The sequence below is a fragment of the Jaculus jaculus genome, chromosome 8 (assembly GCF_020740685.1).
Source record: "Jaculus jaculus isolate mJacJac1 chromosome 8, mJacJac1.mat.Y.cur, whole genome shotgun sequence".
Taxonomy (NCBI): Eukaryota; Metazoa; Chordata; class Mammalia; order Rodentia; family Dipodidae; genus Jaculus; species Jaculus jaculus.
The window spans coordinates 23,755,176-23,783,147 of NC_059109.1; the positions used below are offsets into that span (position 1 = coordinate 23,755,176).

Sequence of the window (27,972 nt, forward strand, 5' to 3'; positions counted from 1 at the left end):
ACTTTTTACGTGTGTGTGTGTGTGTGTGTGTGTGTGTAGAAATTCACATTCCACAGAGTATGTAGAAGACAGATGACAACCTTGGGGCACTGATACTCCATTTTCATTTCTGGAGGCTGAGTCTCTCTTGTTGTTTGCTACTGGAAGGCCAGAAGAGCTGGTCACCAATCTTTGCGATTCTTTGAGCTCCACCACACATTGACATGGACACATTTGGGAATATAGATGTGTGCAAATGAGTTGACTTTGCAAATGTATTTATTTGAGAAATATTGTTTTGTTAAGTTAAAACACTTAGATAAGGCAAATAAGATGACTCTCAAAAGTTTCTGAATACAGATTTAAATCTTATTCTTGAAATGATAAGGAAGTACTGTCATTTTCCTATCTGGGATTTATCCTAGAGTGTGCAGAAGAAAAGCTGCCACTGCTGCTCACAGAAGCTGTTTTAGCACTGTAATAATTTGCTGCTAGGGCTGGAGAGATGGCTTAGCGGTTAAGCGCTTGCCTGTGAAGCCTAAGGACCCCGGTTCGAGGCTCGGTTCCCCAGGTCCCACGTTAGCCAGATGCACAAGGGGGCGCACGCGTCTGGAGTTCGTTTGCAGAGGCTGGAAGCCCTGGCGTGCCCATTCTCTCTCTCTCCCTCTATCTGTCTTTCTCTCTGTGTCTGTCGCTCTCAAATAAATAAATTAAAAAAATTAATAAAAAATAATTTGCTGCTAGATTGGGTGACACCTACTGACTATCTTATATCCATTTATTTTCAATCAGAGGCACACTTTGGATTTATTGGTGGCTGAGCCCGAGAGATGGGCTTTAAAGATTGACTAAACCTTGGTAATTCTGCACAATATTTCAGAAAAAAATTGCCAGAGTGCAGAGTGGGTTATTAAACAGGGAATTCTGAGTTCTCAATTCACAAAATCACAAAGAATGCTCTATCAATTAAAAAAATGGGCTATGAAGCTGTGCGTGGTGGTGCACACTTTTAATTCTAGCATTCGGGAGGCAGAGGTAGGAGGATGGAAGTGAGTTCGAGGCCATCCTGAAACTACAGAGAATTCCAGGTCAGCCTGAGCTAGAGTGATACCCTATCTCAAAAAAAAAAAAAAAAAAAAACTTAAAATTTAAATTTAAAAAGGCTATGTGGCAAAATTTTATAGTTTATGTAAAATAGTCACATTTTTATGGGCTTTTGATGAGTGCTAAGTTGGGAAATGTCTACTAGAAGGATATTTTTGCATGTGTATATGTGTGTTGTGTGTTCTTTTGAGTATGTATGCTTATATATGTGGGGTGTAGTGTGTGTGTGTGTGTGTGTGTGTGTGTGTGTGTGTGTGTGTGTGTATGTTTTTGTGTGTACATGTGTGCATATACACAGGTAAGTGTGCACCTAAGTGTGTGTATGTAGAGACCAGAGGCCAATGTCAGGTGTCTTCCTCAGTCATTCTACCTTATTACTGAGAGACTCTAATGGAACCCAGAGATCCTGGATTCATCCAGCCCAGCTGACAAGATTGCCCCATGTGGTTTTGCCCTGCTGCCTGTTTCTGCCTCCCAAGTGCTGGGATTACAGAATGCTCACATCACACCCAGTGGGTTCTGGGGATCCTAACCCAAGTTGTCATACCAGTGTAGCTAACACTTTACTGACTGGGCCCACTCCCCAGGCGTAGCAGGTTTTATACTCAGAAAACCGATCACTGAAAATGTTACTGAGACTTCCATAAATCTGAGAGTGAACTTCATTTTGTGGAAGCCATGTGGGAGGTCTAGAGGCAAATCATTCTATGTACAAACATTTTTAGGGCAAAATATTGTAGAAACAGGGTGACACTATCAAGCTACGTAATTACATCTATTTCACAGGCTGGACGAATTAAGGCTGTGTCAATACAACTCCAGTGCAAGGAGCATTAATGAGATGGGTCATGACATGTCATATAGACCCCCAGGACATCCTAGCGTCACTTTTTAGTTTACTGGGTTACTTACATGGTCAGATGTTCTAACGAAGCAAACAGATTGTGAATCTATGAAAGTCACCTAATCAATTTACAAACACTGTGAAACTGTCACAAAAGTGAATTATAATAAGTGGTTTTTTTTAATATTTCAATGAAATGAAGCAATCAGAAAGTTATTTTCAAGCTGTTGAAAAGAAGTAGCCAGTGTATCTAATGAGAGTCAAGATAAATGGAAAGTCAGTGTAGTCTCCTATATAGAGAATACAAAGAAAACAAGTAAATAAACAAATGAGACACTTTTATTAGTTAATTCTTTTAAGCTTTCCAGAATAGCTTGGATGGTAAGCCTACCTGACATGGGTCAGATAAGAGGAATGGAAGGGTTTGAAGGGGGGGGGTTATATACAAAACCAAATCCAAAATGAATTGGTACCATAGAAACAAACCTTCATCCTCTATAGCAGGCTAAAAGATATCACCCCCAATGCTCATGTAGGAATCATCTGGTAAGAAGAATCCTGAAGACGGTGGGATGAAGCCTAACCATAAAATATTTAGCCCTGGCTTGTACATCCCAGTACCAGAACTTGATTACAACCCATGTTGAACTTTTGATCAGGGAGACCTGTGAGCTCATCAAAACAAGAGAGACTTCTGTCAAAGCACGTGATTGCTCACCTGAGGGGAAATATAAGACCCTATGGCTAAAGACACTACATGCTGCCAACACAGATTACAGAGACAGCTGGCTGAATCTGGAAGGAAGCTGGTTCCCAGACGGTCTGCTGGCATAATGATGAGAAGGTACATAGCTTCTGGGTGAAAACAGCCAAAAATGCTGTGAGCAAGTGGGGGATCCTGCTATATGGAAACAATCAGCCTGACAAGATTGACACACCTGTGCAATAGTGGCAAACAGCCTAGTGGCTTTCTGATGGGCTAAGAGATCTGCTCAGTGTGTGTGTTTGTGTGTTTCTGGGGATTGAACCCAGACATTGTATATTCTAAACATAAACAAAACCAGTATTCTTCACTATCAGCTTTAAAAAATTTTTTTTTGAGATAGAGTCTCATTATAGACTAGGCTGGCCTCAAACTGATGATCTTCCTGCTGCAGCCTTTCAAGTGCTGAGAGTATAGATATGAATCCACCATAATGGACTATATTTTTTATTCTTTTTTAATTTTTTAAAAAAATTTTGTTTATTATTTATTTATTTATTTGAGAGTGACAGAGAGAGAGAGAGAGAGAGAGGGAGGGAGGGGCGGGCAGGCAGAGAAAGAGAGAATGGGCACGCCAGGGCTTCCAGCAACTGCAAATGAACTCCTTGTGCAAATGCCTCCTTGTGCATCTGGCTAACATGGGTCCTGGGGAATCAAGCCTCGAACCGGGGTCCTTAGGCTTCACAGGGAAGCACTTAAACACTAAGCCATCTCTTCAGCCCTTTATTCTTGAAATATTTTTATTAATTTATTTGTGAGCAGAGAGAGACAGAGAAAGAAACAGAGAGAAAGAGAGAATGAGAGAGAGAGAGAGAGAGGGAAAGAGGGAGAGAATGATCATGCTAGGGCATCTAGCCACTACAAATAAACTCCAGATTCAGGTGTCACTTTGTGCATCTGACTTTTTGTGGGTAATAGGGAGTTGGACCCATGTCATTAGGCTTTTCAGGCAAGTGCCTTAACTGCTTGGCCATCTCTCCAGCCCTGAACTATATTTTAAGAGTGCCATGCCAACTCCAGTGGAGTCTGCATGACTTGTTCACCAGGACGAGGCGAAAGCTTCAAGGAAGAAAGCCTCCTGGAAGGACGTGCATTCTCCAGGCTTGTCGTGCCTTGTGCTGCTCTCTAATAGCTGTTTTCTTCATACTACTGTTCTGTTCCTGACACATGACAGCATCATGATGTTCTTTCACAGTTTAGTAAAAATTAGATATGGAGCAAGTTTCCATAAAATTGAGTCATCTGATGGTGTGATGCTTCCTCCAAAGACCCCGCTATTGTTTTAAGCCATAGTCAGAATTCTGAGGACCAGAACCAATCAATGAACCATTACCTTATACAGGAGTATATAGGAATGGGGATACACTAGCAAACAATGGTGGGAAGCATGTGTCTTGGTATTCTTTAACTTTTGTGGACAGACTTGCTAGTTCGAAGCCACCTTGGTGCTTGCTTACGAAAGCACAAAGAGAAAACATTAGGAAACAACTGGGATCCAATTATGAGAAGGCAGGCTTTGATACGCCTACATTTTTATGGCATGGTTCAAGAAAAAAAAATATACTAGAGTTATGAGGTCTCCCTATTAGAACTTTTGTTAAAAATACTTGATGCTTGAAGCAGGTTAAAAACCAAACATCATTTGTAACCACTGACTGTCTAACACTGATTTTGGTGAGATATTAACTACTAAATTTGTGATTGTAATCTTTACTCAATGTATTTGTGTCTCTCCTGGAACAGGCTATTCTTAGAAATTGTACTGCTTAAATAAACAAAGGCTAAGCTTATACAGTCAGAATTATACATAACCTGAGGCTCTACTTTAGTAAACTACACTCAGATACATTCACCTTGTGTGTGTGTTTGTCACTTCACCGACTCCTTGCCCACCTCCCAAGGCCCTGTTCTCCCTCAGACAGGTGGTCCTGGCTTTGCCAGTCTGAGGCATAAGAACATTTATGTAGCAAAGCAAAAGATATATTTTTTATTGTTTTTGACTATAAACTATAAAGGAAGAAATGAGTGCTATCAACTCCTGTTTAGAAAGCTAAAGTGTCCTTGCATTTAATAGTTTAATTAAAATGAAAGATTAACATTGTGAAGATGACAATCCTACGAAAGGCAATATATAGATTTAACACAATTCCAATTAAAATCCCTACAGTGTTCTTCACAGAGATAGAAAAAATGATTTCAAATTTCATATGGAAAGGCAGAAGGCCTCGCATATCCAAACATATCCTCAGCAAAAGAAATACCTCTGGTAGCATCACCATACCTGATCTAAAGCTATATTACAAAGCCATAGTAATAAAAACAGCATGGTACTGGCATAAAAACAGGAGTATAGACCAATGGAATAGACTTGAGGACCCGGACTTTGAGTCAAGTAACTATAGTTACTTGATATTCGACAAAGGCCTGAAAAATATAGGCTGGAAAAAGATAGCATCTTCAACAGATGGTGCTGGACAAACTAGATAACCCTGAGCCATGTTGGGTTCATTTTTGGTCTGCTTCAGTGCTGAGGTGTTGGGGGCCTCTGAGGCTCTGGCTCTCTAATTTGATAGGAGTTAATTTTTCTCTGTGTTGGTCTCCTTCCCCTTTGTGCTTAAACTAAGGAAAATTGGCAAAACAACCAAAGGTGCTGTTTTCCTGATTAACCAGATACCAGCACAACATGGCTCAGGGAAATTTTGCGGAAGAGGGGGCAGAAAGAATGTCAGAGCCACATGTTGGGTCATGTTATGCAGAGACATTTATCATACCAATAACTGGGGGCTAACTCCACAATGCACGACCTATATACATCAACAAGGAGGGGCCATTGGGTAGGGGGTAGGTCATGGAAGAGCCTATTAATGGTACCAAACTGCCTGTATTTGCTGAATAGAAAACTAATAAAAAAAATTTAAAAAAATGAAAGACAATTGCCCATAAAGATGCTGTGATTGTATGAAAATTCTGTTTAAATATTTTTTTTTTACGCTTTTTTTTTTTTTAATTTAATTTATTAGTTTTCTTTTCAGTAAATACAGGCAGTTTGGTACCATTATTTAGGCTCATCTGTGATCTACCCCCTCCCATTAGACCCTCCTTATTATTGAAAATGGGTCGTGCATTGTGGAGTTAGCCCCCAGTTATTAGTATGATAAATGTCTCTGAAAATCATGACCCAACATGTAACTCTGACATTTTTTCCGCCCCCTCTTCCGCAAGATTTCCCTGAGCCATGTTGGGTTCATTTTTGGTCTGCTTCAGTGCTGAGGTGTTGGGGGCCTCTGAGGCTCTGGCTCTCTGATTTGGTAGGAGTTGATTTTTCTCTGAATTGATCTCCTTCCCCTTTGTGCTGGTATCCAGTTCACAGGAAAACATCACCCTTAGAAATACCAACAGACCCAGTTATACCATTACTGGGCATGTACCCTAAAACCTTCAAACCAAAAGCCAGAGAGATTTGCTCAACCATGTTTGTAGCAGCTCAATTCGTAATAGCTAAAAGCTGGAATCAACCCAGATGTCCATCATTAGAAGAATGGATAACAAAGATGTGGTATATCTACACAATGGAATTCTATACAGCAGTAAGAAAAAACGACATAAAGAAATTTGAGGAAAAATGGTTGAACCTGGAACAGATCATTCTCAGCGAACTTACCCAATCACAGAAAAAAAATCGACACATAGTCTCACTCATCTGCAACACCTAACCTGAATTTGCCCAAGATGCCTTACATACCCAGCAAGTACCTCATGGACTAGACAATAAGATGGATGGGAGGGCGGGGAGGGAATCAAAGGGTGGAAAACAGTAATCCGGACCCAAACGGCAATGGTACCATAAAATTCTACTTCCTAAAAGACAGACCAAATGACTGAACCTTCACTAGTCCCTTACAGGAAACACCTGAACCACAAGACACTGGAGAGGGTAGGATCAAGACTGACCTAAATCTCCTACATCTTCCCTCCCTCCCTCTCCCCCTCTCCCCTCTATCTCTCTTCTCTCTAACTCTTGTATATTAGTTATCTTTTTCCTCAATTTCTTAGTGGACACTGACCTGTAACCCCCACTTCCAGCTTGGGCCTACAATCCACAATGAGCTTTTGATCAAAGAAACCTACAAGGTTTCCCAAAACAATGACAGACTTCTGTCAGAGTAATTGATGACCCACCAAAGGCCAGTGGTAAGACCCTATTGCTGAAGACTCCATACGCAGCTGACACGTAAAATGGAATGACATGGCTGGAAGCCAGGAGAGAGTCAGTCCCCAGACAGTCAGCGTGTCTAGTGCCAGAAGGCGCTACATAGGCGACTGGGGGAAGTGACCAAGATCTGTCCAAGCAACACATTGTTTAACCTAAGTAGCAACAAATAACCGGATGTGATACCCATACAAGTGCAATAGTGGTACACAGCCATGGTGAGGAATCAGTTGCTCTTGATTTGGCTAACTGATCCACTCAGTGGTACTAGACCCTTAGCTGGAGCTGGGAAACAAGTCAGAACCATACCCAAACACAAGCCCACTCTACAATATCAAGCTACCATCAATCACAGGGTATAAGAGGGCCTACACCTATCAAACTGTCTATCAAAAAAGTAAGTGTTATCTCAATTTTCTGGGTGCTAACTCACTCTCCGTTGGAGAATCTGCTTCTCTTTTCCAGATAGATGCAGATCCTAAGAAGAGAGCTGCCCCAACATACCTCAGAAGGGGCCCAACTGAAACTAAGGACAACTGGCGAAATAAGCAAGGGTGATGTTTTCTTTAAATATTTTTTGAGGCAAGCCCAACAGACTGACCTCTTTATGAGGGACAGAGAGAGAGAGAGGGGGGGGGGAGAATATTGGCCTGCTGGGGCCTGAAGCCACTGTAATCAAACTGGAGACATGTCCAACATCTTGTGCACATGTGTGACCTTGGATAAGCATGCATCTCCTTGTGCATCTGGCTTCCATGTATTCTGGGAAGTCAAACAAAGGTCCTTAGGCTTGGCAGGCAAGCACTTTAACTGCTCAGCCATCTTTCCAGCCCTCATTTAAAATATTTTAGCAATTATTTCATAAAAGCTTTTGGCCCTCACTCTTAATATTTTTTGTAATTCACATTAGCATAATTACAGTAAGAATAATAATAGATAAGAGTCAAATAGTGCTTGGTAGGAGCTAGTCGTTCTAAATTCTTTATATGTACTAATGCATTTACTCACCATGCAGACTTGCCCTTTAGGAAAGTTTATTATCACTTGTTGTGTAACAAAACGAAGACACAGACAGGTCAAACTTCATGATCAGGTTCATGCACAAGCACTACAGCATGAAGGTCATCGTAATTCCTAAGCTATATTGCATGAATTCTTGCTGTGTTAAAATAAGTAGAATAGCTAATTAGTATGAATATAATTCTAATCCTCGTTAGACAGCAAGCACTTTATCGATCAATATAAGGTTCTACCACAGAGATTTTTAAAACACTCAAATAGAATAGAATTGAATTAAATTAAGTTTAATGTAGATTTATGGCTTGAATTATATGCTTTGGTGCATATAATTTTTAAAAAACGATTTGCCCACTGTATAATTTTCTAATGGCATTTGAAATTCATTTTAATTTATTTTCTTAGATTGCTTATTATTTCAACATGAAATGAAGTACATCTGTCATAAAAGTTCCAAATGGCCAATGTATATTTTTTAAGAAAGAAAGTTTACTGTTGGGGCTTAAAATGCATAACTTAGCTGTTTGATGAAAACATTTTGAAATGCCTTGTGAAACAGAAGCAAACTATAAACAGAAAGGCAGAAGGAGCTACTCTCAAAACATTCATCTAATAAAAGATATATAAGTTGTGCCCATGTCAAATGAGCTGACTGTTAGTTTTTCTAAAACATAAATCTTCTCTGAGGGTAAAACATAAATCTTCTGAGAGCAGTAAGCACCAACTTGCCTGGATTTATGCAGAGTTGAAGAAAACAGCTTATCCTGGAAACAGCTTCTATTGTGATCAACTAATTTACTGATATGTGTCTTAGGCTCACAGATAAAAACAACATCAATTTTTTAAAAAATGTATTTCAACTGTTTTTTTTTTCTATTGGCTCACAACTATGGTAAAAATCCAAATATTTAATTTGATCACGAGTTTCATTCAAAATGATTAAAAATACAGAACACAAAATGTTTTATACAGACATAAATATTCTATGTTTATGTGCTTCATAGGAAGAGCATGGAAATAAAAGACATTGATATATAAGGAGTTTACAGTAATCTAAAATTGAATTGAATTAATATGCTATAGTACAGATTCTCATATGCACATGCAATATATATTATATTAATTATATTATATATATATCTCCATGTTATAGAGCACACTAGTGGTCAGGTTTCTGGGAACTTGCATTAGTAGAGATATTACATGAAATGTACACTGCTGTGCCTTCTTTCACCTGTCTCTGACATGACATGCCCAGGCCAGAAGAAAGAGGGACAGCAGACATTGGATTTAGAACAAGGAATTACACTTTTAAGATATGTAATAAGAGCTTTTCTATTTAATGTATCTGAAAAGAGCTTTTATTCCTTAGGAACTATAATAAGAAAAAAATACTTAATAATTGAGTCTGTGACTGTAATGTAAATAATTCTGTTATACAATGAAAATTCCAGTAAAATGATTTTTTAATGACTGGATATTAGGGTATAGAATCAACATACCTACAGTTGCACAAATACTTGTGGGCCATTTATACACTAATTTCACATGACCAGTTTAAAACTGATTGATATTAAAAGAAACTGGTTGCTCAACCCAGTTGAAGTATTATTTATTTCTCTCACAAGTGCTTGCTCAGTGTAAGCAGCCAAATGAGTATGTGGGTAAGGGGAGGAAAGGAGGCTGAGGAAGGTACTTGTCACTTTCTGAACAATTTTTTTTGAACACACCAACTTCAAAAAATAAAATTCCAAGACTTTCCCTAGTATGTGATCTCCTAGACATCTGTTAATTGAGTGTAATTTGATTTATAAATGGCCAGCTGAACTTTCTCTTAGTTATGTGTGGAATTTAAGATAGTTTTCTTAGTGTGAAAACTAAACTCTCCTTATGTCTGATTTTTACTTAAGTAGGATTTATCTGGCCCCAAGGACCTGGTGTTTAAATATTACTGAGTAGGCATGTCTAAGGCACTTGTTGACTGACTTAACCTTTGGCTTCTGTGTGAATATTTGGTGCCATGTGGATGAGTAGTTAATAACTTCCCAAAGAGACAGGGCTTAATGCAACGTAGTAATTTTCTAGGAACTAAAATTAGCAGATATATTACATGAAATGCACTGTTATACCTACGTTCATCTGTCTTTCTTCTGACATGACGTGCCCAAGCCAGAAGAAGAAAGAGGATGGACTGCAGAGACATTGGCATCTATTTATTTCATCACCCCTGTCCTGCTTTTGGGGCCCCAATTGGGTGTTTCAGTAAAATTTTGATACAAATGCCGAAGTGCTGTATTAACTTGATGAGAATATAACAGTAGGAGGTTACAAGACAAATAGAGAACACACATAACCTAAGGAGCTACAAATAACTACCCTATATTTATACAAAATTGAGGATATGACAAGTGTTAAGTAACCAAAAGTTTAGGTTTATTATAGTCTGTGTATCTAAGTGTAAAGATTTGCATATAATATTTAAATGTGAGGTAATGAACACACCATGAAATAGTGAACCTTAATAGAGGATGTTTAGGTACAATTCTTTGATTTAATAATAATATGAAAATCTACTTTAATATAAATTTTAACAATGGTCATAGATAAACAACATTTTGACTAAGAAAAATTTAATCCTTATAAATGATATATTTGTTTTAGTTCATATAAACCATCTTTATAAATATCAATAAAAGATATGCCCTATACTCACTAGTAATTTATCCATTAGGTCCCTTTTTTACATTAAGTCCTGAGTTTTTCCATAATTTTGATATTATATCTTAGGAAAGTAATGATTTTTCCAAATATACTACTTTATATAATATGTAAAATAAATAATAATTTAATATGTTATTCATAAGTAATATTTCTAAACTAGCACTAATGTGCCTTAGTAAAAGGCAATGATATTAGCAATGTTATCCTTGGTATTGCCAAACTTCTGGGAAAGCATGATTTAGTCCTTCTCCTTTAAACTTGCGATTTTAAAATGTGTGTATGTATATATGCAAAACAGCTATAAGCAAATTATTTCTTTTTAGTTTGCAAGATACTTAGAGATTTCCTGGCATACTCATGATACTATTTAATTTTATTTACTACTATTTATGTCACTGAAATCAGGAACCCAAAATTTTGATAGGTTAGGTACTAAATTTTACCATCTAAGAGAGATCAGCAAAGTTATATGAAAAGCGAGTAAATATGGTTAAGATTTGCTATAAAGTATGGTTAAAATTTACCATAAACTATAGACCAAAGGCTAATTCAAGTTACACACTCATGTTTATTATACAAAACATCAAGATAATTATACAACATCCATTTACTTTTTTAATATATATTTTTATTTATTTATTTGACAGAGAAGGAGGGAGAGAGAGAGAAAGACAGAGAGAGAATGGGAGCGACAGGGCCTCTAGCCACTACAAACGAACTCCAGACTTGTGCGCTCCCTTGTGCATCTGGCTAATGTGGGTCCTGGGGAATCGAACCTGGGTCCTTTGGCTTTGCAGGCAAATGCCTTAACTGCTAAGGCATCCCTCCAGCCCATCATTTACTTTTGTTAGCAAAGCAGATGCAAGACCCTAAGGTGGGAGCACCCCTTGTGGGTATGTTTCAGGATCTATGGATCTCAAAACCCAAAATGTATATCAACATTAAACGTGCTTGAGTAGGAGTTACTATGAGAATTCTTATAAATTGATGAGCATATTGATAATTCGAGTATTTGCTAAGGAGAAAGCAATCAGGAAATATTTTGTTAAAATGAAAAAAAGGCATTCTTTCCTAGTCAATGACTTTCTTTTAAGTATATGATCTCAAAACTAACCTCTCAATCATATATGAAAGATAAGCACAAATATATCCATTGTGTATTATAAGTGAAATTAAGACACAAATAGGAACAACTCAAAATATTCACCAATATAAAAGTTTTTGCCTATTGGCATGGTTACACATTGAAAGGCTATAGATTAATTCAAAATAAGGAGTTTGATCTACCATATTCCCAGGACAAAAGAGCTCAAAAACTGTATAAGAAAATTATCATAAGCAAATATTTAGTTAAAAAGAATATATCATATAACAATGAAAAGTGCATTGTATAAAATGACCTTAGTGTACATCTGTGAAGTAAATGTGTAGCAACACTTTATTGTTATTGCAGGTTGAAAAGACAAAAGAAATGATTTGGTATTATTTTTGTACTTTATTTAGTAAATATGTAGTTCATTATATTCTCTATTCTTCATTTAATATATATAACTCACTTTTAATTTGAATTGATACATAGAGATCAATATATCGTAGTAAGCATGACCATAGCATGCTCACTGTCTCACGATGGACAGTGTCACACATACACATGGTCACAGCATGCTCACTGGCTCACGATGGACAGTGTCACACATACACATGGTCACAACATGTTCGCTGTCTCACGATGGACAGTGTCACACATACACATGGTCATAGCATGCTCCCTGTCTCACGATGGACAGTGTCACATATATACATCACTGTCCTTTGCTGCTTGTATTTTTAAAATATGGCTACTGGATGAAAGGAAATTAGATATCAAACTGTGTTTTGTAATAGTTTAAAAAAAGTTGGACTTGTCAATGGGTTGTGAATGTGATGGTGTAAGTCCATCCTCTATAATAAAGTAAACAGAAGCCAGGTATTATTACTAGAGTATCTGGCCTTTCCTGGAAGTTTCTGGAAGTATTCAGTTTGGGTATTTTTATAAAATGCTTGTTCAAGTGTTGAGAGAGGAATCTGTGTAGAAAATTATTAATGTGCCTCACAAATTTGGTTACATGTAAATATTACTTAAGAAATATTTCAAATGAATCTTTCATTGTTATTTTTTCCTAGAGATTCAGACTTTCCTTGTTATAGTGAAGTCTGGAAATTGTTTTAGAAAATATTTTCCTTATTTACTTTTTTTTTTTTTTTTTTTTTAGAGACACAGAAAGAGAGAAAGGGCAAGTCAGTGTCTCCAGCCATTACAAATGAATTCCAGACTCATGCTCTACCCTGGGCATCTGGCTTACTTTAGTACTGGAGAATTGAATCTTTAGACTTTGCAAGCAAGTGTCTTACCACTAAGCCCTGGAAATTGTTTTTGTTAAGGATCATAAAGTGATTTCAATATGCAGTTAAGATGGGAACCATTGACTTTGCAATTAAGGCAGTGAGCTAGGGAGAGGGTGCTAAGCCAAGGGACTCCAAGCTTGATCCAAGGACCAGGAGTCATATCAACATTCCCTAGGAACTTATAAAAGTGTGGAAATCCAGGCCTCACACTCACAAAATGAAACTGTGCACTTGAACAAGATCCCAGAGAGACTGCCAGGCACATAAATGAACATGGAGCATTAAGGCAACTAAACACACAACAATGCTTGAATGGCTGGGTTATGGTTGTAATTAAAGGTACATTCCTAGCCCTAATCCCCTGCATTTAAACAACAAAGCTTCAATGCATTGAGTTTCATTAATATGTCTTCATAATGGAAAAATATATTTATTACGATGCATTAAGTTGGATTTCAAATGAAGACCAGACTACTCCAACATTCTAGAAGAAATTTCTGGGTAGCTTTTTTTTTTTTTTTTTTCTTTAAGAAGTAATGGTTTTTCACTCCAGCTGAAATTAGGTTTCCCTTGGGGACTTTGAAATTTAATGGTCCAAGAATGAGAATTTTTCAGGGTGGAGAACCAACATTGACATTTTCGAAAGACCTGTAGTGGACTTCAGTGTGTACCTAATTTTAAGAACCACTATACGTGAACTCTCCTATATATCAGTCTCATTTAGCCTAAATATACTGCAGTCATTTTGGCTTCTTGTAAGAGTGCTATCAATTTTTCAATTGAAAAAATATATTAACCTTCATTATAAGACTAATTAAATATTTAGTGCATAGTAGGCTGATATTCACCTCAGTTCATCCCAATTTCATAGATAATAGTTGATTGTCTATATTAGTAAAATAATCTATGGCAAAAATATTAAATAATCATACCTAAGTAATAAGAGTATTTTACTTTGTATAATGCAGTACTTCATTTCATACTTTTTTGCCATGTCATATATATTTAGACAAGTATAAAAATTAGCTTGTACTTTCTAAGTACATCCGAGAATAGCATGAAGACATCCATAAAGTGCTTGTTGGCAGAAAGACATCAGTTTCTATGAAAGACCCCCAGAAGTGAACAGAATTCAATACAATTTTCTGGTTGAAGGTCCAAACTTACACTTCAAGTGAAGTGATACACACAGGTAACATATTGATCTTCAAATGTGAGTTGGAAATAACTAGGAAACCAAACAATGAAGTGAAGTGGTTGAACATGTAACTTCGCCAAAAACAAGAAGAATAACAGGCTCCTTGATAAAGTTACCTTGAAAAATATTATGTTGAAAAAGATAAGCAACCCCAACTCTAAATCACTGCCAAATAAATTTTGTAATTTGACAAGTTGTAAAAGACATTAATATGAAGCAAACTTTGTCTCTAAAATAATTTTATTGTCCACTGAAAGCTAGAATGCAAAAGCCCAGAATTCCATTGCAAATTAAGATTTGGTCATTCTCAAGTAATTCATCTATTTGGTTTCTCAGATTTCCAATAAAATTAGAAGTATTTGTCCTTTAAGTGACAGTTGTAATGGTTATTTGATTAACACATTACTCTTGTATAGTTAGTAGTGGCATTTTTAATGGGTTTGATACAAATGTAAAATTACACAAACTTTGAAACTCCTGTGCTACACTGGAAGAGTTCCTTCCAGAACACTAGGAAATGCCTTTACCATGATCTTATATCATTAGATGGGTCTTTAAATAACATGGCTTTACATTTAATGTTTTAATTTATGCCATTAGGTAATATCGACATAAAATTTGAGAGACCTCAGGGTACATATGATCTTAAGAAAATCTTTCCTCTTTTCCATTAGCTTAGACTCTTTGCTAGACCAAAATTTTAAGCTAAATGAGAATCTCTAATGGTCTATGAAAAAAACCTGTTAAGAGTAAATTGAAACTAACTATAAAACCATCATTTATTTATGATTAAATGTTCAATAAATGATGAAGCATTTAATTGAGAAAAATTCCATTATGTGAACACATCTTTTTTTTTCTTATAAATTTGAAATCTTATAAGTAAATCACAAGAAAACTACAAGGGTCTTGAGCATATTTGTTAATTAGTTTCAAAGATGGCTCCTGGGGTTGAGGCAATAGCTTAATCCATAAAATGCTTGCGTATCTGAGCTCCATCCCTAGAATCCGTGTAAGACAACCAAGTGTGTTGGCCTGAGATTGTAATCCCTGCTCTGGGAAGGTGGAGACAGGCAGATTGCTGGGTTCACTGGCTAGCCAGACTAGACGACTATGTGAGTGATAAGCCAATGAGAGATCCTGTCTCAAAACATAGTGGACGGTGACTGTGGAATGACACTGAGTTGTCCTTGAGCTCACGCACACACATGCATGTATGCACCTGTGCTGCTGCATCTTCACACACAAACACATGTGCACACACACACACAAACACACATGCACACACAGATATACAGTTGCACTTTCAGCCACCGAATGATTTTATCGGTTTTTCTTTTACAGATTTAGACTATGAATAACTTGCTGTTTCCATTTATTCAATGTGTTATTTTAATTTTAAAAAAGCATGTACAAACAAGCATCTAGAGGATACAATTGTGAACTACTATAAAGATAGAGAAAATTTCTCAGTCTAAATACTTTTGGAGCACCCTTATGACCTATGTCAAGTTCATCTTTGCTCTGGGAGATGGCCTGTCTTTAAAATGTGGAGGTTTGGCCAAGTATACTCTAAAATGACTTTCAATTTTTGAAATATTCTGATTTAAGTTCAATTTTAATCATGATGCAGTAGAAATAATAGAGACGAGTTTAATTTAGATTTTTCATGTCAAGAAGACTTACAGTTAAGGCTGGTGGTCCTGGAAGTCCCATATCACCCTAAATAGATGAAAGAAAAGTTGCGATTATCAATGGGCCCTTTTGGCATAATAGAAACAATACCTGTAGAAAAAACATAATTTATCTTGATTGAATTTTCTGCACAATTAAAAATGCATAATGGTCTCTTTCACTCTTAGGTAAGGATTGCCTTGTGTGCACCCCATGCTTTGTGTAGCAATAGAACTTGTTTTGAAAAATCTAAAATAATCTTTTATTCTATTCTTTTGACTACTAATCCAGATTTAGAAAAAAAAATCATTTCAAATATGGTTACTTGCCAATGGAGCAGCTGGGAAGAATCATAGTGACAGATAATTTTTCTGACAAAGTTAGCATGAGGATCAGCAGAAATAATAAGTGGATCTCCCCCACTTCGTGCCTCCCAGCTGCAAGGAACAGTTCCCACGGTCTCTTCTAAGCTCGCTGAATAGGCACAGCACATGCCATCAACTTTAAGAGGTTTTCTGTGTACTTGTGTATTTTCCAATGCTAAAATTGTGCTGCTGACCTACGTGTATACAAATGTCCAGGATCAGACATTGGCTATTAAAAGTCTTTTAATATTCTATTTTTCTTTATTTATTTGAGAAAGAGAGAGAGAAAAATGGTGAGAGAGAGAGAGAGAGAATGATAGTGCCAGGGCCTCCAGCCACTGCTAACAAACTCCAGATGTGTGAGTCGCTTGTGCATCTGGCTTATGTGGGTACTGCAGAGTCGAACCTAGGTCTTTTGGCTTTGAAGGCAAGTGCCTTAACCACTAGGCCATCTCTCCAGCCCTAAAAATCTTTAAACACTATCTGAAAGTCGACTGTGTGTGACTCCCATGTGTTACTGTCTCAGGCACTCTATTTCATAATAGTCATTAAGATTCAGTATTCTTGCTATGCCTTTGTTTAGTTGGCATTGTGGAGTCCATGTACCCATGATATATGGCTTGGAGCTCAGGGATGTTATACTCCCATGTTGAGAGTAACTTCTGAATTCTCTCCTTTGCTACATACTTTAGCTATCTGAAATGTTAACACTTAGCATCGCACCCTTATTCCTCTTGGAATAATTTAATGTAAATAATGGTTGCTAAGGAACCATGGTATAGCTTAAATCAGTCACTAAGGACTGATCTGCAAGATCATCTTCAATGAAGAGATAAATATTGAAGACAGGCAAGGATTTTTAAATGTTCAAAGAATGGGGGGAAGTAGTATATTAGCCACACATGTTTAATTTTCATGAAATTGGACTCACCTAATCACCTTATGCAAAATAATCCTTGCTTCTCATATTCCTTCATTCCCATTTGCAAGACCACTGCCAATATGCAATTATGAACCAGCATGTGCAGCAAAGTGGCAGGAAATGGAGCATTTAGACTAAGATTGAGATACATTAGCATAAGTTTCCTTTCCCCAAAGCCACCTGCTTCATCATTAAGGTGACAGCTCAGAGCTGTTGGCTGACATAAGACACCTTTCTAATTTGGTGATTGGGTACTTCATGCTGGTAAGCAAGGGTGAGAATAGGAGCCTTATAAACATGAGTTAATGTCAACTACTATTTGCACATCCAGTCTCTTCAAACTAATTAAACTAATTAAATTGGCCAAAATGATTCTCTCATTCAGACACTTTTAACATAACAGCTTTCTGTTCATTTAAATGTTACTCCATAGTTCTAGGGGTTTTCTTAAAAAGAATTTGATGCACTTAGGGGCATATAAAGTACCTTTTCTCCTTTTGGGCCAGGTGGACCATGAGGACCCAAGTCACCTTTCAAACCCTGAAAAGAATATAAACAAAAAATTTTCTATACATAGTTTACAGAAATGACTATTTCTAACAAATTATTATTATGTAAGTAAATCATAGTTTACTCTAGTCCAAAATTCCATTCTTCTCTTTATATTATAGAGAGAAACATAAAACTGGCACCAAAAATGATCTGTCACATCTGCACGGTGGTGGGTAAAGACACGTTAAACCAGTGTGAGTCCTCAATATTGCATAGTTGTGCAACTTTGCTTCCTGCTAAAATTACATTAATTCACCATCTGGGAGAACATCATTTAGATCTATATGAGCTTTTAAGCATCCTCTTTGGATTAAATTTGTGGATGTTGTAAATACCTCTGATTTAGCATTGATTTATCCTTTATAAAGCGTGCCAAAAAATTCAAGAGTTAAGTCAAAAACACTTTTTATGTTTCTGTTATGAAATCTAGTTGTGGGAGGGAAAGGGCAATGAAGATTGCATTCCTTTTCTATCGCCCATCATGCTGGAGCTAAAATGTAATATCTTTCCTGTTTTAAAGTATGTTTTACTTTTATAATTCCTTTGTTCTTTTCTTAAACCTGGGATTTACAAAGGTACCAAATATAGCCACATTAAGCATAAACAGAATATCAGACAAATATTTTCCCAAAGCCTCTGGATGCTTGGGTGTTTTCGTGGGTATTTAGTTTATCCTACCCAGCAATGACAGCCCTCATGAGCACCAGCATGGATTTCACTAGACAAGATCAGCTCTACAGCCAACTGCTTTCACAGTAGAAATAGACAGTTAGCCAGACACATCTGACTGTATGTAAATATGGGGAAAAATATCTTCCTTCATCTTTAACAACACATTGCATGAGAAGAATAATGGAATAAAGAAACATTTTGGAGCACCATACTACACAGTAAGCCTTGATGTCTTGCTGTTTCTAGCTGAGGGATCAGCCATTATTACCATTGCATTTTGCAGCAAATAAATACTGCCAAATGCCAGCACCTGTACCTACTCAATACAGAAATGAAGGGTGAATTGAAAGAGTCAGAGGAAAATTGGATACTTAGAATAATCTTGTTGAACAGTGAATGTGAAAAATGTTGTTATATATTAGGAAAAAAATTGATGGATGAAAATATTTAGTTGATAAATATCTATGTAAAATGCCTTATGTGTGATAACTATTTTAGATTGTTTATAAGAGGGATTAGTGTGGTATTCTCTTCCTGTGTGGAACATCTATTCTTCTCAAATTAATAAACATGCAAAGTCAAACTTGGCAACTAAATACCCTAACCAACCACTGAAGTGAAAGCACCTGTCATTTCTATCAATATATTTATCTCCTTCCACTTTCTTTCTTTTATTTTTCCTGTCCCATCTCTTTGCCATCCCCCAAGCTCTTTCTCTCTGAGTTTCTAATCTTTCTCTCTCTCTCTCTCTTCCTTCCTTCCTTCCTTCCTTCTTTTCTATTTATCCTGTAAACATTTACTACTAATTTTGCATTCAGTCACTATTCTAAGCTTCAGACCTGCACTGTCCAATATTGTAGGTGAAAGCACATTAGATTGTGAACAATTTTTTTCCAATGCTGAGTATTGAAGCCAAGTCTTTGTTAATATCATGCAATTTCTTTATTTTGACCTACATTACAGTCCATCTTGTTATGTTTGTCCTAAGAAAATAATGTGAAATGTTCAGTTGATAAGAAATAACATTTTAATGTAATGATTAAGTAGAATATATTATTAAAAATAATTCTTCTTGCTTTATTTTCTTTTCCACATGTGGGTTCTACAAAATGTAACATATTGCATATGTCATTATGTTGTGGCTAGCCAGATAGCTGTTGGAGAAACACAAAAGAACATGATGAAAAGAAAGCTTATCTTCATTTCCGAACTCCAGGCAGGCCTCTCTGCGCATTCTTCCCAACTAAACCTGTGCTGTCCTTGGCCTGCCCAACTTGGTTGCAATAAAAATCATTCTAAGACATGTTAGAAACACTCTCCCATCCTTAGAATCTGTTTTTCTTTGCCTTTCTTGGATAACTAAATTCTTGATTGCTTTGAGGAAGGATTCTTCTAGATCCACTTAGCAACAATCATCCCACACTTGATGACTCTTCTTTATAATCTTCTGCACACTGACCCCCTTTATTTTGGTTCTACAAAGTTGCTGCACACTTGTTGTATTTGGTGTCATCCTGGTCTCTAACTGCTCCTGCAACAGCTCTACTGCAATTATTTTTAATAAGAAGCCTTTCCCACTAAAAAAAAAAAAGTGCCAGATTTTTTTATTTCTCTCACAAATAAATATGTCTACTCTGAGAAAACTTATGAGATGAGGGTGCTGAACAATATACAGCTCAATAGACTGAGGTTTCAACATGTGACCTTACTTTAGTAATGTGAACAGAACTGTGCAGGTGACTTATTTTAGGTGAATGTGGGTCACACAGTGATCCTGTGTGTGTAGGTGGGAGTGTGAGAATATTGGGAGCAGCAAGCACATTAGCCCCCAAGTGAACGAATACCACTGTCATGCAGGAAAAGAACAGGGTAGTAAACCAAGATCATCCATAGGTCACAGCATATAGAGAGTTGCAGTGCATGGTGAGAAAGACTTTTTAATGCATTGGGAAGCCACTTAAGTGTTTTAAACAGGAAAAATGATGTGTTATGACTGTTTTTTAAAAAATCACTTTGGCTATAATGTGGAACAGATTTTAGACAGAAAGAACAGAAGCAGAAGAGAGGGAATGACTGCTATGTAGGCCAGAGAGCAGGAGGCCAAGGAAGAGGATGGCAGTGTAGATGAAGAGCTCTGATCAAGGTGGGCACTCTGTGAGGCAGGCTGGTAGACTGCTGCGAGAATGGGTTAGAAAGGGAGGTTTAAATTGCTAGCTAAGAGGTCATGCCACTTAAAGATCTGAACAAATTATTGAAAAAGAAGATTTTTCTCTTCTTGCTCTTATAAAAGCATGAAGGGAAAGACAAACAGAAAAAAATATATATAGAAAGAGCTGAGACCCATTTGACAAAAAATTGGACTTCTACAACATGTAAGACTAAATTATATAACTCCTATATAAGCGTAATATGAAAAATTATTTCTTAGAAATGGAAGAAAGAAAGTAAACATATTTAGACAAATGATTACGTCTGGAGTAGGGGGATGGAATGGGAGAACATCCAGCACATATTCTAGGGAAAAGGTGCTGCTCATTACAGTGAGGTTTTGATTCATTGGTGCTCTAAATATAACTATGATTTATAACCATCATATGTATTGAATATATCATTTTACAGGCACTAAATAGTACATTAATTTCTTTTTGTTCCTATTTGATAAATTTAACTGGGCTGAATCAATTATGTCCAGGGAGAAGGCAACACAATTAGAATTTATTGTGCATGCCGAGTTCCATTCTGGAGAGGAAAGCAAGGTGAAGGGCACAGCTTCTAGGGAGACCTAAGTTTACTAGGTGTGCTGAAGACCTCAGCAATGTGGATCTCAGTGGAGTATGAAAAATAATGATATTTTATGAAGAATCTTGGATATTTTATGCACTGTCATAAAATAGATATAATGGGTATTTTGAAGAGCTACTCTCAAAAGCATATGTGGTAAGAACATTTGGTATATGGAAGGCACATAACAAATGCTGCTTGTACTTGTTAAGCACATGTTAAAGGGATAATTAATATTTTTTCTTCTCTGTTTCATACTCAGCTTCATGGAAGACATGTAACAACTGCACTTTAACTCACACAAGATAAAAGGCAACTGTGAAGTACTGTATTCATAAAACTTCTACTTTTATGGCCACTGAAGTGGACCCACGTAACTCATGTCCTTCTGTGACAAAGTACAGTGTTATTAAGGCCATGGCTTTGCAAGAGGCTCAGATAAATAGATCAGCAATGCTACTGAAGTGCAGTTTTACTTCTCATGGCAGACTGATGCTGTTATCAATGGTTATTGAGTACTGGGTGAGGGGGGAAGACACACTATTCACCAAATCCATAAAACACCAAATGGAACAAAAAAAAAAAATCTAAACTTAAGACTGAACAGAATGTGTGTAGAGTACTAATAGTTTCAGTAGGTTAAGATATATACAAAGAATCCCAGAAGCATGCTAATTGAATCTGCATGTAACATGGAGATGGAAATTCTTCCCTAAAGGCAAAATGAAAGCCAAAGAACAGAATTTGAATGAAATTGCAAAAGCAAGCTGACTACTAAATTGTTATTAGAAGACCTACCACTCAAGGGAGGTAACATCTTTAAAAATCAAATGGTACAAAATAGTGCTACTTGTTAAAAAAGGTAAACTATTAATTAAATCTTTGTTCCCACTTCCACTGATTAAATCTTTTCTAGCAATGGCAACAGCTGTCACCAGCTGATAGCTCTGGTTTTGTGATTTAAAAATTTTATAATACACTAGTATAAGAAGATTAATGTGATTATTTTTGAAATGTCAGGTGTTGTAGTTTTGATAAGGGAGATTTGAAATACCATAATAAAGATTTAGAGAAGACTAAATTCGATGGAAATCTACTTTTCCAAGGTTTTGTAACCCTATGAAAACATGTAAACTAAAAAAGCCAACAGTTAATGTTAAATATGCTATATTTATTTAAAAGTTTCTAACAGTGGCAAATTATATGTTATTACTATGTTCTAAGCATTGATGTAATGCTTCATTCATGACTTCTTTGATCCTCCCAACAAAACTGTAAAGTAAGGACTATTTCTAACATTCACTGGTAAAAATAAAGAAACCAAGACATAAACAATGCAACATGTCATGTAGTAGTGGTAGAGTTGGGATCTGGATCCAGGCAGTATGGCCTCAATGATCTCAATAATACTTATAGCACTCCATCTCAAACTCTAATGTATTATTGTTGAGTATATGCCATAATCAGACAAAATCAAAGTCATTTAATTATAAGCTAGAATGGGTCTTACATTTTGAAGATTAAATTCTGCAATTTGAAATTCTTTGACAATTTCCATATATGTTTGTTCTGTATCATTTAAACTACAGGGAAGTACTTTTACTAGTACAGTCAAGATTAACTTAAAGTTTACATGAACACACACATGTGCACAAGCATGTAAACTCACACAGAGTCAAGGATGCCTTGGACAGAGATTAGAGAATTTTTGTTGTCACTTAATATATTTTGTAAGGTTCAAGCATGTTACACATTGTGTTACTGCAAGGCAAGTGTCACAGAACTTATCTTTCCACAAAGCCCACTGGAAAAAAGTTAAATATAGTGTACTTCCTTCTAATTTAAGGTTCAGACTTTGAAAAATAGGCTGAACCATTTTTTTTAGAGAGTTGTTACAGAAGACATTATTTTAAGATATTTCAAATCAAACTATATGCATTATATACTGATGAAGGCTATCAAAACAGTATATAGGGCTAGAAAGATGGCTTAGCAGTTAAAGCACTTACCTGCAAAGCCTAAGGACCTAGGTTCAAATCTCCAGGTCCCACATAAACCAGATACACATGGTGGCTCATGCATCTAGAGTTTGCAATGGCTAGAGGCCCTAGAGTGCATATTCTCTCTCTCTCTCTCTCTCTCTCTCTCTCTCTCTCAGCCACTAATAAATAAATAAATAAATAAAAATTTAAAAGAAAAGCAGTATATAAATATTAAATCATTCTCACCATGACTTAGAAAGCAACTCAGAAAGGACTGAGCTGGTACAATGAGTTTAGCATGTTCACTATACATCTAGCAGAATATTCTAGAAGTTATAATCCCTAACATTACTTGACTTTAATTGGATTGAAATTGCCTTTGAAACACCCTGGGATCCTTAGAATGCATACTTGAACTTACAGTCAGAAAAAATTAATTGTCTTAAGTGTTGAAATACTTTAGTTTTAGGGTTGGTTTTTTGGATAGAGAAATGCAATAAAATGTGATTTTTCTGTCAAACATTCAAAATTAAAGACTAATTGTACTGCTTTATAGAATAAAGTTGATTAATTTCCCAACCTTTATTCTTTGCTTCTGAAAGGATGCATACTATCTGCTTGCTAGTCCATAACACTAGCAGAAGTATGAATTGAAAATTTCTCATGAAGACAGCTTATGAGCACAGTATTAACACCCTAAACAGTGCTGGTGTAATAACAGCATGTGATTCTCTACTGCTAGGGAGCAGCAAAGAGAAAAAACACTTTCATTGATTTTACTTATTTCTTGGTCATGACTCCTGAAAGTCTTTGGCAAAATCAAGGAGAGGAAAATAACTCCATCTACATACTAATCAAGGCACCAAGTGAGCCAGTTAATGTGCTTCGTCATGCTTCATGGGGTTCTCCATGATCCACATGAAATAATTAAGGTGCTAAAGAAATAGCACCCTTGTGATGAGGCCTGATACACTCTTGCAGGACCCCAGCTGAGGAGGAATGAGGAGGGTCACCTGCACACTAGGCAGTGAGTACTGTCAGCAAGCCAGGTCTTATTCGGATGGGGACTCCTACAGTGGCTGCCAGGCCATGAGTACTTGCAGAAGGCATTCAAATGTCTGTTTATACCATTCAGTTCAACAAATCCAACCACCTTGCATTCAGACAATACTGGAAACATTTCCAAATCTTTAAGTGTTAGTTTTATTAAAATATTTAGAAAAATCCCTTATCTTTTACAGCCACAGCATTATATTTATAGACTTTTAAGTAGTTTTGGCTTACTCCACTATCTCAGAGAGCATGTATTCACAGAGCTTGGTTATCTGGTCAATAGTATAATTTACTTCTGTTGTAGCTTTTATGTTTTTCATGTTATTATCAAGTTTTTCCACCTGTCACATGCAAAATTATATATATCTTCTATCTACACGATAATATTTATATTATATATGCTCTGTGTTTCAATGTAAAACTGAGGAAATGAGTATTGAAAACTTACTCCAAACATTAACTAAGTACTTGGGATTCTCACACATCCAAGGACTCAAACTTTATTCATTTTAAAACATGCTATAAGATAAATTTTGCTTTAAACATAATGTGTAATGCATTGCCCTTCTGTTTGTAGGAAGGATGTGTATCAAATTTTCAATTTGATAGCATGGAGAATCAACTGGGAGGCAAATCTCTGGGCATGTCTCTGAAGAAATTACTAGATTGAGCTAATTTAAGTGGAAGGGCACCCTGACTAATGGCGTACTATTCCATGAGCAGGGGTCTTGAACTGACTACAAATAGTAAAGTGGACTGGCTATCAGCATTCATGTGTTTCTGCTTCCTGAAAATGGATGCAGTGTTACCAGCTGCCTCATGCTCCTGAGGACTATATTCCCTCCAACTGTGAGCCAAAATTAATCCTTCTCTTAAAATTGCCTTGTCAGATTTTTTTTTTTTTTTTTTTTTTGCAGCAACAAGAAAGTAACTGTCACAATAAGTGTCCTCAGCTCCAGTACTTCCTAGGTTCTGATTCACAGTGGGTCCTAATTTGCCTTCTCCTTCATGGTGCTTTACATGTTGCAGATTCAAAAGCCTGAATGAATGCTTCAAATCATCAGGGCTACAGTCATCATAAAACTTGTATAAAATCATAGGACAGTTTAGTAAAAGAGAATTGGGAACCTATTCTAAGTTTATTGCTTTACAGATGTAGAAGTAACAGTTAGTGGATACAACTGAGTCTGGACTCTTCTCTAGAATTCTTATCACAGAACCAAGTGCACCCAGAACAGTGATAGGAAGGTGGGTCAGAGGCTGCACTTATACATCATCAGTGTCCTGAAAGACTAGGGAAGGATAAATAAGCCCCCACTTGCAACCACTGGTGCTAAGAGCATCTTAGTGTAGGAAAATCACTGCACAATGGAAAAGGAGCAAGAATGAAGGACACAGTAAAGATATGAATGGAGATTTCTGGCAGTAATGAAGGGATTAAAACAGAGGGTGTTCAGACCCCCGTGCCTGCACTAACTCCCTGAGTATTCTCTTCTGGAAGCACTTCCCTCAGGGATTTTCTTCTTTCACACACCTCAGAGACCCATCTTCAGCTCTTTTCCCATGGTGATGATCATTCACATACAAGATGGGTTAAACCATGCCTGGGAACTTTCAAGAAACTGAAATTCATGTATGTCCTTATTCATTGTCATGAAGTCGGTGGTTTTGGCTTTCAGGTCCTAATTGGTATGTTCATGTAAGCAAGAATAGGAAACTGAGGGGATGCTCCGCACTTATCAGCCCATATCCAGCAGATGGTGAGCAAGCGGAAGAAGAGAACATATCAGAAGATACAAACATGGGCTCCTGTTCATATTTCATCCAAAGAACTTTGGTAACTTTCTGGAAGGAAGGGTAGATAACTATCTGCAGGGAAAGGGGAGGAGATGAACATGACTTAAGGATGTCATAGTCTGTAGTATCCCTAAGGTTGAGTAACAGTCTTTTCAAAAAAGTTTCTGAAAGGATACCAGTTCAGATACACAGTTCCTCTACTCTTCTCCCCCTATCCTCATCACTGCAAGCGTACAAATCGAGACCTCGCACTCGACGGAGACTGGCGCATAGAAAGTGAACACTGGCTGGTTGTGCAGGTGAGTGCAGAACGTTTGCAAGAAGGAAAATGGCAGAGAAAGGAAGGCTTGCAAGAAAGTTAGTCAAGAAACAAAGAGTAAAGAGGTGTTAAGATTTAGCACAAGTAAATAATCAAGCCATAAGCATCTGTAATGAAACTGAAAACAGTTTGTGACAAAGCAAGCCATGTGAAGATCTGCCTCAATCCTTCATTCTAATAATGGCTACTTCTGTAAGGAAATTCAAATCTTCATTGTATTTCATAGAACATTCCAGCAGTAAAATGTAAAAAGAATACCATAAAAAAAAGAGAATTCTGCTTACATTTTGTCCATTGAGGCCAGACACACCTGGTTCTCCTTTATCTCCTTGTTCACCCTAGGAAGAAATATTGTACAAATGAAATTTGTTGTATCCCAGAAACTTTACAAGGAAAAAGTGAGAGATGAAATACTTGAATATTTATAACAAAGCAATTAATTTGTTAATCCCCTGAAAGAAACATGTATTAAGAAAAAAAAAGCTATTTGAGTCCTAAAACCAAAGAGAAGTTTAAAGGTTCAAAGGAAAGCTGCATAAAAATGATTAAAGGGTAGAATTAGAACAAGGATTATTTATTTTCTTCTAGGAGCAAGAAAGAAGTTTCTGCAGGGCAATATATATCAGGGATCTTAAATCTGTCTCTTTCACTTGTCCTTGTTATTTCACTTTCAAGTATGTATCCTAAGGAAATATTCAGAGATGAAAACTTTAAGTAGGTCAAATGCAGTGGTATTTAAATCATTAAGAATATTCCAAATACCCACTAGTTATAGAACTGATCAAATAAATCATTGCATATATATGAATGCCTATGTTGCAGCCATTAAAATAAGATTTGGGAGGGTTGTTATGCTTATATTATAGAAAAATTCTGGGCTAGCGAGATGGCTCAGTTGTTAAAAGATATTTACCTACAAACTTGCTGGCCTGGGTTCATTTCCTCAGTTTACAAATCTTGCCAAATGCACAAAGTGGCACATGCATCATGAGATCATTTGCAGTAGTAAGAGGTCATGGCATACACACACACACACACACACACACACTAACAGAAAAAAATGATGTAAATAGTAAAACACAAGCAACAAATATAGATATTCAGTTAGTAAATGTTATATATGTACATATTTATATTTTAATGTTACAACTGTTCAAAATGACTATGAATACCATGGTGAAGGACACAAAACAACAGTGATATATTTCTATCTGATATTCAACCTAAAGGTGAATATATTTACTGATGCATTGGCACCCCATGAGTATTAGCAGCACAGCTCAATTCTTTAAAAACAACTACTTGTCTCCTTATCCAGCTGTTTGCCTATCTAGCCTTACAGTTGACTTGGAATAATAAAATGTGGAGAAGACAAGACAAGGCAATTGAGGTGGTTAGTGAAAGCATTCTGGTATTGTGGATGGCTCTTCTTCACCTTAAACTGGTGCTTTTCATTTTCTCTAACAATGAACATGCATTATTTGTATAAGCAGTAACATGCTTTAAAATATCATTCAGTAAAATAATCCCACCAGGTCTTTTACTGTGAGTGCATGTGTGTGTGTGTGTGTATGTGTGTGTGTTTTATAGCGAGTATATGCAGCATGTGTGTGTGCAAAAACATTCAGACAGTA

General features: G+C 36.6%; 1 protein-coding gene across 1 annotated transcript in view; it reads right to left on the bottom strand.

Moving 5' to 3' along the window:
• Col19a1 (collagen type XIX alpha 1 chain) overlaps positions 1 to 27,972 on the bottom strand; it is a 332,428-nt gene that overhangs the window by 164,409 nt on the left and 140,047 nt on the right. Inside the window, exons 12-14 of the mRNA XM_045156777.1 lie at positions 26,623 to 26,676; positions 17,669 to 17,722; positions 15,908 to 15,943 (exon numbers count right to left, since the gene is read on the bottom strand). Coding sequence (XP_045012712.1) covers positions 15,908 to 15,943; positions 17,669 to 17,722; positions 26,623 to 26,676 — 144 coding nt within the window. The remainder of the gene's footprint in view (positions 1 to 15,907; positions 15,944 to 17,668; positions 17,723 to 26,622; positions 26,677 to 27,972) is intronic.